At 31.5% G+C, this 19,553-nt stretch overlaps 2 protein-coding genes across 2 annotated transcripts; one reads left to right on the top strand and one right to left on the bottom strand.

Moving 5' to 3' along the window:
• The first annotated feature begins 16,725 nt into the window (after window positions 1-16,725).
• Window positions 16,726-18,200, top strand: LOC107474972 (protein transport protein yos1). The gene is made up of 2 exons (XM_016094614.3): window positions 16,726-16,856; window positions 17,773-18,200. Exon 2 carries the CDS (start codon window positions 17,824-17,826, stop codon window positions 18,055-18,057), a length of 234 nt encoding a protein of 77 aa, XP_015950100.1. The 5' UTR covers window positions 16,726-16,856; window positions 17,773-17,823; the 3' UTR covers window positions 18,058-18,200.
• Window positions 18,201-18,297: 97 nt separating this feature from the next.
• On the bottom strand, window positions 18,298-19,246 carry LOC107474971 (heme-binding-like protein At3g10130, chloroplastic). Its single transcript, XM_016094613.3, has one exon. The coding sequence runs from the start codon at window positions 19,161-19,163 to the stop codon at window positions 18,411-18,413; it is 753 nt and encodes a 250-aa protein (XP_015950099.1). The 5' UTR covers window positions 19,164-19,246; the 3' UTR covers window positions 18,298-18,410.
• Between the last annotated feature and the right edge of the window lie 307 nt (window positions 19,247-19,553).

Raw genomic sequence — 19,553 nt, 5'->3', positions numbered from 1 at the left:
TATTGATTTTAGATTAATTAGTCTTTAAAGAAAAAAGTATTAATTAGGTTTTTCAACATAGTAAATAATGGACATATGTGTTTTTCTGTCAATAAATAGTACAAAACGAAATGAAATTGTCTATTTATTTTGTTATTTAAAGTGGTGCATATCTTGTTACTATCACATGAGCATAAAAACGATATAATTTTGGATAATGAATCATTTATTATCTTTTAAGTTTTTATATACCTTTTATCAGCTGTTCTCTATTTATCATAAATCTTATGAAAATAAGTGATATTTCATTTTAAAAGTTATTATTTACATGATTATCTTTCATAAATAAATATATCAGAATAATTAACAGTACATATAAATATTATTATTAAATTTTAGTTGATAAATTAATTAAAAAACATCATGTATCTATTATTTACTATTTTAAAAGACCAAATTATTAGTATTTTAAGAAAAAAAAAACTAATCTATTAATAATATATTAAAACAGAATACAAGATAATCTCTAGATACATTATTAGCCTCCTTACTTTTTATCATGATGCCACCAGCTTTAGTGGCTATTCCACACAACTTTAGTGTGCACATTCTCTTAAGCTTGCTATGTGTGATACTATTCTTATTATATTTTTATCTCTTCATAACTTTTTTCTTTTGTATAATATCATTACTCTTTAATAGCTATAATTAAGTTATAAAATTTATTCTATTCTCTCATACAAAGTCTATTGTCTCAATCTTTATTATTCTTTATTTTTATATACGTTAATCTATACTTTCAATATTAATATTAATTCTTTATTTTCAATATTACAAATCTCTTTTATATGTTTTGATAGTTTAACAATTGTAATATTAGCTTTTCAATGAAATTAAAAATAATATAATTACGTACTTTTTTCCAAAAAAAAAAAAAATGAATACTTATAGCTTGAACATGTGTATTCATATGTTTGTCGAAGATTTTTTAATATCCATGACTATCGTCAAAATTTACTATGCAAAATAATCAGATTGAAACGGTAGAAAAAGATCCTAATAATAAAAGGCAATGCTGAAAATACGTACCTCCAAGAATTGCTCATGAGCATTGGTAAGTTCAAAATATTAATGTTCTTTAACTCATTCATTTTCTTCTGCAACATTTATATTTTAAATATTGTTTCATTTGACAACTATTAATTTTTAGAATTGCAAATTCGTCAACTAATATCCGCTCAATCTCGAGAAGTAAGGTGTAGACGAAAACAATTACTACATTTTAAGAAAAATCAAACTTTGTATCAGAATTCAGGTTAGTTGTTACTTTTTTATAATATTTAATTTTTGTGGTTATCACTTTTTAATCATGTTTATTATTTTTTTACAAATATAAAAATTAACCCATATCTATTGACTACTATATTCATTTTTCATAGACTAAGTTATTTAAAATGTTTCTTACACAAATTGTTTACTTAATTTTTAATTAACCTATATTTTTATATAGTCTAAAGTGTTTCATCCACACAAAGATACTATTTTAAAAATACAACTCTAATTATATAAGTGTTCTTAATATTTTAGAGTAGGTTGAATGAAAATACTGTAAAAAATGTATTTTATTTTTATTAAACTAAAATGACTCCAACATACAAAAATAAAAAAAATACAATAATATAAAATTATTTTTAAATCGTTTAACAAAAAAAAATTCACTGAACTTATTTTATTGTAGTTTTAAACATATATATTATTTTATATAAGCTTATTGCATAACGTGTCTTTAAATATTTACTTATAAATAATTTACAAATGTATGCTTTTTTTCATTGCACTTTATGATATTTTTAGTATAGAAGAAAATTATTATATAAAGAGAAAATTCTATTCTCCTTTTCTGCGAGATGTTAAAATAATACTTTTTTCATCTCTATTTTAAAATATATATTCTCCTCCTTTATAACTTTTAAAAAACCTCATTTTTAATCTATTTTAATTTTTTTGTGTTAATTAATTTTAACTTTATCTATTTTTCAAAATACCCTTTAATAAATTACTTTTTATTGATTAAATTGTATTTTTATCAAATTATTTTTAAAAAATTTAATAACCAAATTATTTTTTCTGAGATACCCTTCAATAAATTTTTAATTATTAATTATAATTTTACCAAAATTTTTGTTAACAATTTTTTTATATTTACTATTAATTTTTCAATATCAATATATATTACTTTAATATTAAAAAAAATCTTAGTAAGATTATTTTTCAATATCAATATATATTAATTGTTATATATATATTAACAATGGTAAAATTTTTTTATTTAATGTTAAAATAATATACATTGATATCGAAAAATTAATAGTAAAATATAAAAATTATTAACAAAAATTTTGGTAAAATTATAATTTAGTAATTAAAAAATTATTGAAAGGTATCTTAGAAAAAATAATTTAATTATTAAATATTTTAAAAAATATTTTGGTAAAAATATAATTTAATAAATAAAAAATAATTTGTTAAATGGTATTTTAGTAAGCAAAATTTAATGATAAAAAAAATAAAATTTTTGCTAAAGGATATTTTTGTAAAAAATAGATAAAATTATCATTAATTAACATAAAAAATTTAAAATAGATTAAAGAGGAGCTTTTTTAAAAGTTATAAGGGAGGGGAATGTATTTCATAAATAGAGAGGATAAGAGTGTCATTTTAGCATCTCGTAAGAGAGAGGAGTAAAATTTTTTTCTATATAAAATACTCAAACAATGATAAACAAAAATATTTAATTCAATCCTATTTATATATATTTTTTGTGACTAATCCTATTTATATATGAATATATACAAAAAAAAGTTAGTTTATTATTATTATTATTATTATTCAATGAATCTATCCTTAGCATAAAGTTCATTATTAACATAACTTTCTTGTAAATCTAGCCCTTTTAATTACTTAATTTTTTTCTTCTGTATTTTTCAGTTTCATTTTGAATACACTACAAGAGAGACGCAAAATGGTGGCGGTTTTTTCTTGATTAGCGACGGTTTTAAACCGCCGCAAAATCAAATACCGGCGGCTAACTAGACCAACATGGATATGGGTGTCAGGATTGGGTTTGGCAACAGTTTTCAGCAACCCCTGGTATAACCGCCGCTAAATCAAAATTTCGCAACACACCAATAGAAAACCGCCGTCAAACCAGACTGACACGATTTCCTTCATATTTATCGGCGGTTTCAAAACCGCCACGATTTATCTCAATAAGTCCAAGTTGCCGCATGTTTAGCGGCGGTTTTAAACTGCCGCTAAATAATACTATAGTTTCGGTCACGGATACTGGCGGTTGCAAACCGCTGCCAGATGTAACAGATTTTATAATCTTTGAACTACACTTCAACGATTTAAAACCGCCACTAATTTAAGAAAAAAAAGAAAATTTCTATTTTTCAAAAAAACATGCATAATTTTTGTAAAATATTATTGAATTATTTTATTTTATTCTTTTTAGATTTTTATTATTTTAAGAGGAAATATTTTCAACGTTAGAATCTAAACTTTTAGCAAAAACAAAATTGAAATATAAACAAAACAAAATAATATATTCATGAAAATACGAAGAACATTAATCTTTTTCAAAGAGTTGCTCAGTCTAATTCAATAAAATATTTGCTTGAATCCAAAATATCTCCAATCCTAATATTCTATTTTTCACTCTATCATTCCACGAAAATCATCCTTGCAGCGATGTCTGGTGGCAGCTCCTCACCTTGCCGTTGAAACAGATAAATCAGTGCACTCTCCATCGCCTTCATCTTTTTCTTCTCTACTGCTGCCTCATCCTCCATTGCATTCCTCTTCAACTTCTCGCCTTCCAGCTCTGCCTGCAGTTCAAGCAGCTTTCTCTGTGTCTCTTCTAGTTGGACTCCGTTGCCAAACGCATGTGAATTTGGACCGAAGAGTTGACTAGGAGTCGGTCCAAAACCCACACCACGTATTCTACCCGGTTTCTCTTTTTCAAAAACCTGAGCAATGAAATCATTTTGAGACAACACCCTAGATGACTCATCCTGTTACTCAATCTCCTCAATTCTTTCCTACAAACACAAATTAGCAAATACAATCATTTTGTTGATGGGTCCATCTCATGTCAAGAACACACCAAACAGGATGATTAATTGTATCACATTCATCACAGTAAAAAACACACAAATATTTGGTATAATATCAGTCTTAAAAGATAACAACATAGGATGCCAACCACTAAAAAAAGAAATAAGGGATAAATTATACCGAAGTTCAAAATGTCTAGAAACATAACAGGTAAACTTGCAATGATAATTAACGTAAGCTGAATTAGAAATTGCAAAGGTCTTTTAATCCATTTTGACATAGGGTAGTAAACCATTATTTGAGGTCATAACATAAAGAAATAGACTATTACCCTATTTGAGGTCATAAGTTTATGGATTAATTATAAATAGTAGTACTTACACCAACTGCTCTTACTTCATCATTGATATAGGAGTCATCTTTTTTTGTGCACTGTGATCCATAACTCTCCTCTACCAACTCTTCTCCCTTATTGTTCCGATTGTATCAACAAAGTTTATGACATTACCACATTCCACACAATCAAGGAAACTTAATTCACAAAAATAGTACAAAGAGTGAATATAAAAAGTAAAGTACCTCTTCTTCCATCCGCCGTGCAAAGCTTTTCGAACCGCCAGTGTGGGTAGATAGTTGTTTTGATCGATTCTTTGCATTTTTCCTACACTTCTCCTGTTGGTCCATCAGAGACAAAGGGTGATTAGAAATTGATTTAAAAAGGGGCAATGCAACATAAATTGTATTGTTGTGTACCAATGATATACTAGATTACCTTGGTCTCAGCTTTGGCGCGATAGTCAAGGAACCATCTCCAATGCCCCCGATCAATTTCTGGCAGACAGTGCTTAATATTTTCTTCAGTCGTGAATGTTGGCTCGTAAAAAGCATTATACAACCTTAGCCTTGTTTCCTTCCAAGACTTCCCCATACTTTTCAAAATATTTTTCTTGATAGTTCCTTCGCTATCTTCATCAAAGTGAAAAATTTGCTATACAAATAATACAATTTGTCAATAATTGTAAAAATAAGCAGATTTATTTCAAAGGGGATATAAACTTTTACCTTGATACATTCGTTATAAACCTTGCCTTTAGTGGTAATCTTATGCCAATTTTCCTCACAGATAGGAAATTTTCTAAAGTCAGATCATAGCAGACCAAGCACGCCACTCAACAGTCCAGCTTCATTTCCAATTGCTTGCTTTGCATTGTTGAACCTGAGCACGATCTTTCTACCGTTGGGCCGTTCCATAGCCTCCCTCACGCTTAATCTTGTCGGCTTGATTATGCCATCGGAATCTATAAGCGAAATATAATACCTTATATGTGTATCCGTTGTGGACAGCATGCGAGAAAATTAATAAATAACATAGAGTCTAAACCATGTTGAACATAAAAAAATTATTAAATACATTATCGATTATCTTAACTTCCGAAAACTCTGTAGTCTTGCATCCTTTGCGATTCTGAGCTCTAGAATCAACAAAGGGGTCATCAGTTTCTTGATTAACAGAATCTACATCATTAGCATTAGCTGCCAAGTTTACGTGGCCTGGCTTCGAGTTCTGAATGTTATAATGGCGGAAGGAACGATCGTGAAGTTGCAAGGACACTATCACCAGAGCTCTCATCTACGATCCTCTCACCGCGATGTAACCAGAAAGTATAGTTAGGGGGAAAGGGTTTCATCAAAAGATGATCATACGCATCCTCTCTAGTTTGGAAAAATCGGAACCCACACAAAGGACATGGGCAATGTATCATCCCATTTGATGATGTATTGGCAAATGCGAAGTCAAGGAATTTATTCAGACCACCCCTATATTCTACACTACCTCGTGGCTTTTTAATCCAGCCCTTATCAATATCGGCTTTAATGAAATAGCACAAACAAATGAATAAACAGTAAATAAGGACATGAATTTAAAAAAAAAAAGTCAAAATGGGCTGTGTCAGAAGAACCAATCACAGTTTATCACAATTATGAAATGGGAGACTAATATATGAGCTAAACTAAACAATTTAGTACAAGCAAAACCATGTAGGAAGCGACAGAATAACTCAGATCGAAAACAGAAACAAGGTTTCTTGCATCCAAGATAACAAATAGCACATGACAGGTATTGGGGAGGAGGCTTACTCATTGCAAAATTCTGTGCTTTTTAAAAAAATACTGGTAGAAAGAATTGCTGGTTCCAATTCCAAAAAATGAAAAGATAAAGAAAAGCTTCCTTAAAAAATGAGAAAGAAAGCAGGAATAAATGTTAGAATTAGAAAATAGTTAAAACAAGAAATATAACTAAACAATCAAAATAGAATAGAATAAAATAGAATCTTCAAAATATCTTAAAAAATGAAAAAGAAAACATGATTAAAAGTTAGATTAAGAAAACAATTAAATCAGAAAATGTAACTAAACAATTATAACAGATAGGGAATAGAATCTTGAAATTGTAGATATTTTATTTTAGATATACTTCTGAGAAAGTCGTATTATAGTTTCCATATCCTGTCATCTACCGTGTAAGTGCAAATAATTGGTCTAGTAAAAAAGAGCATAAAAAATAAGAACAAAAAAGACAGGGCTGTAAGTGCAATATTTTCTTTACTTAGAAAAAAAAAAGGAAAGACGAAGAAAAAAATTTAAACTTTAAAATCTGTATTCTGAGAAATAACAAATGGACATAGTACATTGAATTATTGGGTTACCCTTATTTGGATTTGAACAGTGGAATGAAGATGCTTTAACAATAATAGTTAAAGTAATAACGATGAAGCATATAATTGAGTTCGGTGAAAATTTTGGCTTCATTTGAAATGAAGCAAGAAATTGTATTAACCAAAAAATAAAAAGAAAGAGAAAACTTTCGTCATGCAAAGAAATTGAAATCTATTAAGTAAATGTTAAATTAAATTAAATACGCAAAGTATATTATATACCATTATTATTCATATTTGTAAAAACATTAACTTTTTCCTCTTCTGTACAACAATTTCTCTACCAATAATAAATACATAATCCAGCCAAGCTAGCTAACTGCACGAATTAATTAAGTACTATTTTCTAATTTCACATAGTGGATAAGACAAATGCAACTTCTATATTCTGTACCATTATGTTGCCATAACAGTTACCAATCGGACAAATAAACAAATAGGATAAAGGATCACGTGTCTATATGTTTGTTAGAACTTAGAAACTCCTCTTCATCTTAACATTTCATTCATCAATCAGATAATAACATGCATGAATGCTGCTAAACATGAAATAGGACTCGGTTCACAATATATAAAAAGTGTAATCAATGAGCTTTCACAAAATCAATGAATCAGACACAATAAACCAAATACTCTGATAATGCAGCCATCTCAGGAACTAAGCAGCAAGGAGAAATTAAAATTGTACAATGACATGTACCGGCTTCAAAGAGATTCAACTAAGCAAGCAGATTTAAAATTGTTCCATCAAAGGCATTTGGATGGATCAAAGTTATCAGATCAAAATTTTGCTGAAATAAAATGTTAACCTTTTCTAGCAAAAATGATTAAAAAATACCAAGGTGTAAAGCACAATTAACAGACCAACAACACAACATATGAAAAATAAAAATACCAACGTTCAATGGTCACTTGGAAGAGTCAATAACAAAGTCCTAGTTCTTGTAAAAAATGGCTTGATTAGATATGTATTATCTATATACCCTTCATTCTTTATCCCTAAAGCATTATTAGAATTTCAATCTTTTTTACTCCCACCCTTCCCATTTAACGTCCCTATCAAGTAATGTATATTTTTATAAACTTGTGCTGATAACGAATCTAAAATTCAGGTCATTAACCCAATAATCCCCAATATACTATATTATCAATTATCCAACAATACTAAAAACCACCAGAATATTGATTATAACAGTTTGATACAGCTGATAGTAGGGCCAAGTTGTAGTCTTGAGCAGTTGCCAATGTTGTATATTGCTTATAACACTTTAATAGTATTATAGTTTATATCAGTCTTAATTCCTTCTTATTATTTACCTTTTCCTTACTATAGAATGATCAATTCTACTACTCACAAAGGCTAAAGAGGAATAGTACAATAATAATAAATCAAGATCATCATATTCATAACAAATAAGAAAGTTGAAAGAATAATAAAGTACGAAAATTTATAGAGGCCGAAAATTTATTTCGTTCTCGACCTTTTTTTCGCTACAAAATGGTCCCTAAAGTTTTGATTTGTTTTAAAATCATCCTTTTTACCAATTCTTCTTCTTCTTCTTCTTCTTCTTCTTCTTCTTCTTCTTCTTCTTCTTCTTCTTCTTCTTCTTCTTCTTCTTCTTCTTCTTCTTCTTCTTCTTCTTCTTCTTCTTCTTCTTCTTCTTCTTCTTCTTCTTCTTCTTGCTGATTCTGGGTTCTTGATGATGATGATAATTTTCTGATTCTGAGTATTATTTTTGTTTGATTTTTCTGAATTTTCTGAGTTCTGGGTTTTGATGATGATTTTCTGATTCTGAGTATTATTGTTGTTTAATTTTTCTGGATTTTCTGAGTTCTGGATTTTGATGAGGATGACAATGATGATGTTGATTTTCTGATGTTTTGGTTGGTGTGATGGATGGTGATGGAGTGGTAGTGGGTGGGGGTGGTGGTGGTGGTGGTGGTGGTGGTAGGTGGTGGGTGGTGGTGGTTGTGGAAGTGCTGGTGCTTTGCATAATTTTGGGAAAAAGGGATAGGGACATTTTAGTCCGAAGGACAGTTTTAAAACAAACTGAAACTTTGGGGACCATTTTGGAGCGAAAAAAAGGCGAGAGACGAAAAAAATTTTCAGCCCCTACGTTAGAGACCAAAATCATACTTAACCCCACTTTAATAGTATTATAGTTTATATCAGTCTCAATTCCTTCTTATTATTTACCTTTTCCTTACTACAGAATGATCAATTCTACTACTCACAAAGGCTAAAGAGGAATAGTACAATAACAATAAATCAAGATCATCATATTCATAACAAATAAGAAAGTTGAAAGAATAATAACCTTGTTTGGAGTGTGCTCTAGAAGCTTCTCTGCTGCAAATAATTTTGCAATTATTATCAACAGCGAAAACAAAAGCACCCTTTGGCAATTTTCGTGCACGGTACTTAGCAATCGACACCAAATGAAGTTGCTTCCTGCACCAGAACCGGGTTTGTTGAAGAGCCTCTAAACACTGTCATTTTTAGATAAATCTGCATTAAAACAACGTGATTTCAGTTCTCAACACTCTTTATAGAGTGCTATATAATGGCCTCAAATTTCAAAGCTTAGAAGCAGAACATAGATGCTAGTAGCACATAAAGAGCATAGTGGAGATCAGCATTTTTCCTTTATAATGTCCAAAATCCAAATGGATGCATCTTTTAATCCATAGTGTGCATTATCCGCACCTTGTAGTCCTATTAATCTGGTCTAGTTTAATTACATTATCTTACCTACATATAAAACAAGTAACACTCTCAACACAAGTTTTCTTTAGTTGGAAGAAATGAATTGAAACCTTGGTTAGGTGATCATCTCGAGAGATTTTAGCCTAGTGAATTATGGTATTGTTAGGGGCAGTCGAGAATGTTTAAGGCTTGTTTAATATTCATAACTCTTCTGAGAAGGAAAATTAATTTAAAGGGTTAACTGGTAAACTTAAAAGTAGAGATCACGTGTAGAAGAGACCAAAAAAGAGTAAATGATGACAACCATTTGGCCTCTATTTATTAGGATTCATCCAAAAAATTGTAACTAGATTAGTCTAAGAGTCTTTACTTTAAAAGGAACATGCATGTGGAGGGGTTCAGTATGGGTTTAGAGGATAATGGAATTTTCTTTTAACTCGTTCTAAAACTTGCTTAATTCATTTCAACTCACATGATTGCCCTTCAAAGTCTACTAATTAAGGCTGGTTTAAGAGAGAATGGAAAGATGGATGATCGATCATAAGAAAAATAGGAGAAACAAATAAAAAATGAACAGTCGATTGAGAATCATAGTATCTTTAAAAATTAATTCAATTGAATGAGGACAATATGCTGTTTAGATCAATCGAACCAGTCAACCCTGTTTCTCAGCTTCACACTCATCACACTATGCAAAAATTACTCGAGCTATTTACAGAATAAGAGAGTGACTAAAGGGGAGAGATAGATGAGATTAATTCTCTACAATCTAATCTCATTACTTAAGATAAACAAAATAACAGAGCAATTCATTCTTGCTAATGAAACACAGATGTACGTATACTCTAATCAGCATTGTCTCTTAAAAGATAGAATTACAATCTGCTAATTAATCTAACTCAATTAGCTATCTGGTCAATCAACACTCACATGTTTAAGTAGTTAAAATTATGACAGAAGCAGAATAATTATTCGCCAACTAAGCTTGCTCATATGGGACTAAGTCACATGAATCAAATTCCTAACCATAAACAACAGCAATTAACCCCGATTAATAGAAGATATGGACAAATTCTTGTTCAAAATTCTGAACCAAGAGTGAAAATAGGAAGGAAAGCTCAAAGTGTCAGAACTAACTAGTGACAGGGAGAGGTCGCGATAGCTCAGTGGAGCAGTGACGGCAATGTTCGCGCGCTTCCAAGGACTCTTTGCGGGGGTCTACAAAATTTGGGGAGGAATCAATTAGATGATATAAGATAAATTAAAAAGAGGTAAAACAGAAATTGAGTTAATAGATCCTTACCTAGCGGCGTTTCACTGAGCAATCGCCGCTGTTGTGGCGGCAACGAAGAGATTCTTCCTCCGCACCCTTGCTTTGCGGTGACATGGTAAAACGCCACCAATTATCCGCTGCTATGCTCCGTTCCTGGTGTATTGATACTATAATCAATTCATGTTTGTGTAGGGACTAATTTGTTGCTTATGCATGCTTCATTTCCAATGAATTTTTCCTATCATATCTCCACAATATATCACAAGATAAGTAATTATATAGTATATCACATACCTAATTCAAAATAAAAATAAAAAAAATACAACAATTAAAAGTAGTCAAACCTTATAATAAAATATTAAAATAGTAGTCTTACCCCCATAATAAGCATTAACCATAGAAACACAACACTAACAATAAATTCTACACAATTCATCACAATATATATTATTTAATAGCAATTCCAACAACCCTAACTCCAAATGTAATCATACATTAGTCTTTAGTTAGGTGTATTTATAGACTTGGTTGTCTAGTTGGCTTCCTCACTCCTAACTTGAACCGCGTACTCTTCCTCACACCAAATACCTTTGTCTTTGATAAAGCTTGAAATGATGCTCTAGGTAATTACTGAGAATCTTCAGCTACAATAGGTAAGAGAGGCTGAGAGGTTGGAGTCTGAGAATCTGAAGTAGCAACTACAGGAGGTGGTTTAGTAGAGGTAGCAATAGGTGTGGTAGGTAGCGGTTGTGAAGATGCAGCATTAAGTATGGTGGGGAATGGTTGTGAAGATGTAGCAACATTCCTTCCTCTGCACCTTCTTCTGTCCCTGCCTATTCCTACTTGTCTTCTTCTTTCAGATCTACAAATATTTACACCAAATCTAGTGTCAGTAGCAGCCGTAGTGTCACCAGCAGCTCTATCGTCAGCGACAGCAGCAGCTCCATTTAGGCCAGCCACAGCATCTCTGTTGACTACAGGAACAGCATCAACAGGCTCTGAAACCAGGTATAACACAACTAATTTGCAACATAAATCAGTGATAATTTAGCAAATATTAAAGCAAATTAAAGCAGTAAAATAGCAGCATGTATTCTCAGAAAATGAATTACATTCACTAGTTTAAATGCCATCTATGACAACCTATTCCAATCAACACATGAAACACAAAATATTTCAACCAAAAAAATAGTAAAATAGCAGCATATATGTCCCCAAAACATATCACATTCACTAGCTTAAATGTCATTTATGACAACCTATTCTAATCAACACATGAAACACAAAATATTTTAACCAAAAAAAAATAGTAAAACAGCAGCATATATGTCCCCAAAACATATCATATTCACTAGCTTAAATGCCATCTATGACAACCTATTCCAATCAACACATGAAACACAAAATATTTCAACTAAAAAAAAGTAAAAAAGCAACATATTTATCCCCAAAATATATCACATTCAATAGCATGAATGCCATCTTTGACAACCTATTCTACTAAACACATCAAACACAACATTTCAACCAAAAAACAGTAAAACAGCAGCAACACAAAATATTTCAACCAAAAAAATAGTAAAACAACAGCATATATGTCCCCAAAATATATCACTTTCACTAGTATGAATGCCATCTATGATGACCTATTTCATTAACACATCAAACACAAAATATTTCAACCAAAAAACAGTAAAACAGAAGCATATATGTCCCCATAATATGAGTAATTGAAGGCCTATTAACCACAATCTGAATAGTAGATTTGAGATTTGTCCTCGTAATCTCTGCACAGTAATCTCTCAGCTTGTCATATTGCAGAATAGCCTACCATGTATTTCTTCCCTCGCTTTTCTCCTCGTCGAATAAGCCTTTGTAACTGAAATATTAGCCATGTATTTATTCTGAATGGTCTGAATTACTATTGTAATCTTTATCTCCCCTCCATTACTAATGTTGGTAACAATTTTCTGTGACACCCAACTACTTGATGCAAGTCTACCACTATAATTCCATCCACAAGTGTATTTTTCATTCAGGGTCTTCAGTCGAAAGCAATCGGAACCACTAACCTCGGATGCAAATGCCATGCACCCACACTTCCCTTTCTTCCCTTTGCAACCCGCTCTACATCTAACCTTATCATTCTTGATATACCTAACATCCCTTCCATTCAACAAAGCATGCTCTCTAATAGCATCCTTAAACTGAGCGAGTGACTTGAACTCCAACCCCACCTTAAACTCATAGTCCCTGTTCATCTCAGCCTCATTATATTTAGAATATCTTCTCTTCTTAATCATATCATCCGAATCTCCCTCATAGCTATCAATATCTTCAGTTTCGTAACCATCAGAAATTTCTCTAACTTCAATACCACTAGCTTGACCATTGTTATCTTGATTTAACGGGCCATGGAACCTCCCAAAATTATTTGAATCTTCTCCATCATTTTCATCCTCAACATCAAAACCAAAATGATCTTCGTGATCTCCATCATCAGCACTATCGTCAAATTTATCCTCCTCATTAGATGGCTCTGATTCAACGTCAACTTATACTTTTATTAAATTATTGTCACTGTACTCAGCTTCAGTTGGCACATAATCCATATTATTCGAAGATATCTCAACACCATTACCTTCCCTGTAGCCATCAACAACATACACTGAGCAATCCTTAATAGTCTGTGACACTAATAATTTACCCATTCTCATGGCATCTCCATCACTCATCAACTTTCTAAGACTTGAGTTCAATTGACAGCCTGGTTCACAGTATTATATCTTAGCATACCCTTTGTACCCTAAATTCTTCAACTCACGAATTATTTCTTGCAAACTCCATTTATCAATCTCAAAATGTCTTCCAACACCCTTCTCCCCAAATATTCTAGCCCATACCCTATATCATGAAACTTGTCACCATGATGTATGTCTATAGTGAAATCCAAATCCCCCATCACTATAAAATAAAAGGAAAACAGAACCCTAATAAACCAGCATCATCACAGCAATAATAATCAACAATAAACAAAATTCATAATAATAAAATAATTCATATGTCAATTCATTAATTAACAAAAAATTCATAAATCAATTCAAGAAATAGGTATTCAAAGAGTGCTATATTTTTTCGTAATCACCTCATACACTATTATATCAAAAAAATTATCATATGCTTAAACATGTTTCATCAACTTTGAAAAACAAAAAAAGTTTTAACTCATCACCTGTTTGGCGGATCGGCTTCAGGCAGCAAGGCATAGCGCGGCGAGGCATGGCAAAGGAAGGCAACGAAAGCCACAGACGAACAGCACAAAGCAAAGCAGAGCAGATGGACAAACAGCACAGGACAAAACAGAAGCGACGTACGATCACTAAGCAACGATCGCTAATGCCGCCATAGACGATGACGCAGATGGATGAGGACACCAATCAACGGAGAAGAAACGCCACTGAACAGAAACTTTAGAGAATAAGTTAGGGCTGGCTAGGGTTCTCTAACTTTGGGAAAAAATACCAAGGGTTGTTTTGGTTTTTTAAAAAGAAAAAAAAGTATAGAGATCTAATTGAAAATTTGGTGAAACTATAGAAACCTGCAAAGTAATTAAACTTAATCAATAAAATTATTAAACTTGAAATTGTGAACAAGTAATATGAGAATTTAAAAATTCTAGTATTTTATATTCTAATCACAATTATTTGTATAGTGAAATAAAACTCTAATTCCTAAAATTGGTCAGAAGAATTAATTTAATTTTTTAATATCAAGCTATTCTCTTCATGATTTCTATTAGTTCTTAATCAAATTTTTTTGCCTGATATTTATTAGTCTAATGCTGATATGGATGTCGCTTGATCCTTCTCACTAAATGGCTTTGATTCACCTTTAATTTCTACTTTTATTAAATCACCACTATTGTACTCATTGTCAATTGGCACAAAATTTTTATCATTCATAGATATCTTAACACCATTACCTTCTCTGCAGCCATCAGCAACATACACTAAGCAATGCTTAACAGTATGCGATACTAATAATCTATCCATTCTCATCGTATCTCCATCACTCATAAACTCTCTAAGACCTGAGTTCAATTGACAACCTGGTTCACAGTACCATATTTTAGCATACTCTTTGTACTCTAACTTCTTTAACTCACTAACTATTCGAGCTCAAAATACAGGTCTTCCAACACCCTTCTTCCCAAATATTCTAGCCTATATCCTGTATCATGAAACTTGTCATCATGATGTATGTCTATGGTGAAATCATAATCCCCATCACTACAAAAAAGAAAAATCAAACCATCACCCGTTTTGGCATATCGACTTCAGACAGCAAGGCGCAGCGCGGCGAGGGAAGGCAATGGAAGCCACAGATGAACAACGCGGAGCAGAGCAAATCAGACAGACGAACAATGTAGAGCAAACCAGAAATGACGTACAACCACTAAGCAACGGACGCTGACGCCGCCGTGGACGACGACGCAGATGGATGACGACACCAACCAACGGAGAAAAAACGCCACTGAATTGAAACTTCAGAAAACAAGTTAGGGCTGGTTAAAGTTCTCTAACTTCGGGAAAAAATACCAAAAGTTATTTTGGTATTTTGAAAAAATAAAAGTGTGCTCAATTAGCTATTCTAACCTAATCATAAGAATATTCGATTTTTTAACATAATATTCTATTATCTCAAACAGTTTTGTCATGGCAGAAACTAAATTGAAAAAAAAAATTTAACGTCTAGAGACCAAGTAAAAAAAAAAGTATAAAAACCTAATTGAAAATTCAATAAAATTATAGAGATATGCAAAATAATTAAACCTAATCAATAAGCATTATTAAACTTGAAATTTTTAACAAGTAATATGAGAATTCAAAAAGTCTGGTATTTTATATTCTAATCACAATTATTTATATAGTGAAATAAAACTCATTTTAATTTCTAAAATTAGTCAGAAGAATTAATTTAATTTTTTTTTTAATATCAAGCAACTCTCTTCACGATATTTTTCGCCTCATATTTATTAGTCTAATATTAATGTTGATATGGATGTTACTTGATATCATAAATTATAATGACTAGTTAATGTGAATATATTTTAATTTTGATTAACATGGTAATCAATTAATTAGTATAATTAATATTTCTCAATTTTAATTTAATTAATTCACTAATTTTAGACATTATATTTCATAGGTTTAATTATTCTGTTGGTCTCTATAGTTTTACACAATTTTCAATTAGGTTCTTATACTTTTTTTCTTTTTAATTGGGTCTCTGCATCAATTTTTTTTAATTAGATCCCTCTTGATAGTAATTAGCTTAATTATACAGAGAGCTAACTAAAAAAGAATTGGGACAGGAATTCAAATAAAAGAAAAATAAAAAGTGTAGGAATTCAATTTAAAAAAAAATTGGTGTAAAGACTCAATTAAAAAAAAAAAATATAAAGACCTAATTAAAAATTTTACGAAACTATAAGACCAACCAAATAATTAAACCTATTTCATAATCAAATTGTATCTACATCCTTCAAGTAGTATATATAAATTACATCAACATTATACTAATAGTTGAGAAAAGAAATTTATTTAATAAATAACAAAAGTCCCATTTCTAAAAATGAATTATTTAATTAGTTTTTTTAAAATTAAAATCTAAATTAGCTCATATATTTAATTTCGAAACAAAATGTATAATCCCTATTTATATAACAGATTCAACGTTATAAATTTCATATTCACATGTTTGGCTGTTTGCTATAAATTATTGCTAGCATTATTGAACAAATTATTAAATCCATAAAATGCGTTGTGATAACTGATAAGAATATTTTTATAATTAAGGTAAGAATATCCTGCTCCAATCAGAATGCTACAGACACGTCGGCAAGAGCAAATCTGAACCGTCAGATGATGAGTTTGTAGATTCCTATGACAGTTTTCTGGAAAGTTCTTGCTTAAAACCGTGGGTTTCCTTTTAGAGTTTAGACTTCAGTTTCCAAAGTCCAAACCCCGCTGGGGTCATTTGCTTCGTTTTCCTTTAACAGGTAAGAGAACTCATCATCTCGCTTGTGATCAAATTTTAGCAAATCTTCTAGCACTTTTAGCTTTTTGTTTGATCAACTTATTTTTTTGTGTGAATTTTTTGCATTGATTTTAGTTTTGTAGCAATGATGTATATTTCCTTAAGGTTATATTAGTAATGATCCTTGTTTTTGTTCTCATGGTTGGTATCTTGGGTTAATTCTTTTTACAATTTGATATGGTTTGATCGTTTTAGTGCATGCGTGGTTGATGAGTGATTTTGATCATGGTGAAACTACAATATGCTGATGAGAATTTTCAGCATATTGTTCATGGTGTTCTATTTCCCAAGAGTTCCTATTTGTATGTTAATTTGAATTGTTTTGCTGTTCTCTTATGTTGCCATTCTCACTGAAGAAGTTGTGGTTATTTCCGAAAATTGTTGGTTTTAATGACACCTTATTATTATTGCTACAAATTTAGAGGGAAGTTGTGATACCCAAGGAAAACAAGTGGCGTTTGATCTCTGTTCTTTGTATATGAACATTTGTAGTCAAAGAGTTTACTATACTGTTTGAAGTTGGTTTATGGATAGAAATATTTTTCATTCACTTACTAGTTCTTTGAAGATTGTAAAACTGTAGGATATTATACTAGCTTAGTCAGTGTAATCTTCAGGCTAGGCAATTGCCCTAAAGTTTTACATGGAGGTATCATGTTGATGAAACTCTTCCTCTCTGCCTATGCTTTATTGCAAAGATTAACACATAATTGGTCCAAATTCTAGAACTCATGAAAAAAGGAAGGTTGTGTTAGGCTATCTATTGTCAACATATCTGTAATATTCTCCAAATTTCACATTCAATTGATAGTTTGTACATGAAAGATTTTCATTGAATATTGATAATTCAATATGTTTATCTGATTGTTGTGTTACAGATATAGATTACAAGACTATAATAACTTAAGCCCCCTTTGGCATTGAAGGAGATGGGGTTTTGGACCTTGTTGGAAGGTTTTCTTCTCTTTGCAAATGCATTGGCAATACTAAATGAAGATAGGTTCCTTGCTAGAAGAGGATGGACATTGGCAGAAATGACAGGCCCTCAGAGGAATTCCCTTAAAGGACAAGTCTTGGGACTCATATATGCATGTCAATTTTTAAGACTCCCCCTTATAGTTTTGAATGTCATAATTATTATAGTGAAGCTCTTCTCTGGATGAGAATTTTGAATATGTATCACTCTGTTCTCTTCCTTCTTCATGTTGTGTTTCATGTGTAAATTTGAGCCTTGTGCTTCTCCCCTGATAGTTTAACTATTATATGAAGTTCAATTCTGAGGTCCACTCAGTAGAATTTTTCATCAGTCAACTGGAATTGAAATACACAAAATTGAATTCTGTGCAAAATATGATAACTAGAATAGGAGTAAAGACAATAAGATTAAAGACATAACTGCGATATCATAACAAACATTGCCATTGCTGTGTTTAATTGAATTTTTACCCGAGTCATAAGATACAAGCAACATAATGTAAAAGCAGAACAGAAACCCATGAAATACTGATATCATATATTACTCAACTGGTATCATAACCTCATTAGTCCTAAACATAGGTATTGTCCATGGTGGATTGTACCTAGCTAACAAGAAATCCCCAATCACCTTATACCCATCTCTCTCCAAACACCCCTTCAGCTTCTCAACTTTTTCTTTTACAACCCCATCTGATGCAACTCCACTAAACTTCACCACACCATACTTCCTCTCTCCCTCTTCCTTGATCTCAACCTTCTCATCAATAGGCTTTGGTGCATCCTCAGCTTTCTCATATACAGATGGCAAAATAAACTGCATGGTAACCATCTTCTTGGCTTCACCGCCGTCGCCACCACTGCCATCTTTGGTCACAACTGGGGCAGTCATAGCAATCTTCTCGCCGGTGGTGTCCTTTGTTATAACTGGCGCAGTCATGGCAATCTTTTCAGGCTTTGTATTCTGTGGGTTCCCTAAGGCACCAATGTAGTTTGCAAGAACCATGAATCCACTATCTTTGTTACCCTTAAACTGTGGCAATGATGGATCATACGTGACTTGAGCCACCACTGATGGTGCATATTTTCGGATTTCATAGTCTTGTGTGGATTTCACTACTTCATACTTTGGTGTCTCAACAGCAATTTTTCCAAATATTAATCCCATAGCGGAAACAGAACGAAAAAGGGTATGTTGATGATGAGATTGTAATTGCAAGAATAATAACACTGAAAGATGTTGATTTTGGTAAGAATAAGATGTGGCCTTGAATCCTTTATATAGGGACATCATGATGGTGGAAAGTGATTAGTATTGTGTTTTGTTTTGTATTAGAGATTGAAGATTGTTCTGGAATGTGACAAGTTGTGTTATTGTTTCTTTGGGAAGGGGTTAACGAGTTTGGAATTTTGCTTAGGAAAATGCATGGTGGTGAATTTGCCATGATCTTTTGAGTGTGTATGTATGTGGATGCCATGCGTCCACGACTTGCTATGTTTCGGTGCTTTTTCGGCATTTTATACCGGTGAATGGATTCGGTGTACTAAATTACTATTTTGCCTTAACAGATTCAATTTTTAAAAGTGGCAAATGATATTCTCATTCTTTAAAGATGATCTCAATTTGAGATTTTTTATTTAAATATATAAAATAAAAGCATTAATTATCAAAATAAATAAATTT

The sequence above is a fragment of the Arachis duranensis genome, chromosome 2 (genome assembly GCF_000817695.3).
Source record: "Arachis duranensis cultivar V14167 chromosome 2, aradu.V14167.gnm2.J7QH, whole genome shotgun sequence".
NCBI classification, from domain to species: Eukaryota; Viridiplantae; Streptophyta; class Magnoliopsida; order Fabales; family Fabaceae; genus Arachis; species Arachis duranensis.
Note: the sequence above shows the minus strand (reverse complement) of the source record. Positions and strands in the feature narration are given on the sequence as shown.

Bases quoted from the DNA above. Each gene is read 5' to 3' on its own strand.
- LOC107474972 (XM_016094614.3), top strand. From the start codon at position 17,824: ATGGGGTTTTGGACCTTGTTGGAAGGTTTTCTTCTCTTTGCAAATGCA.
- LOC107474971 (XM_016094613.3), bottom strand. From the start codon at position 19,163: ATGATGTCCCTATATAAAGGATTCAAGGCCACATCTTATTCTTACCAA.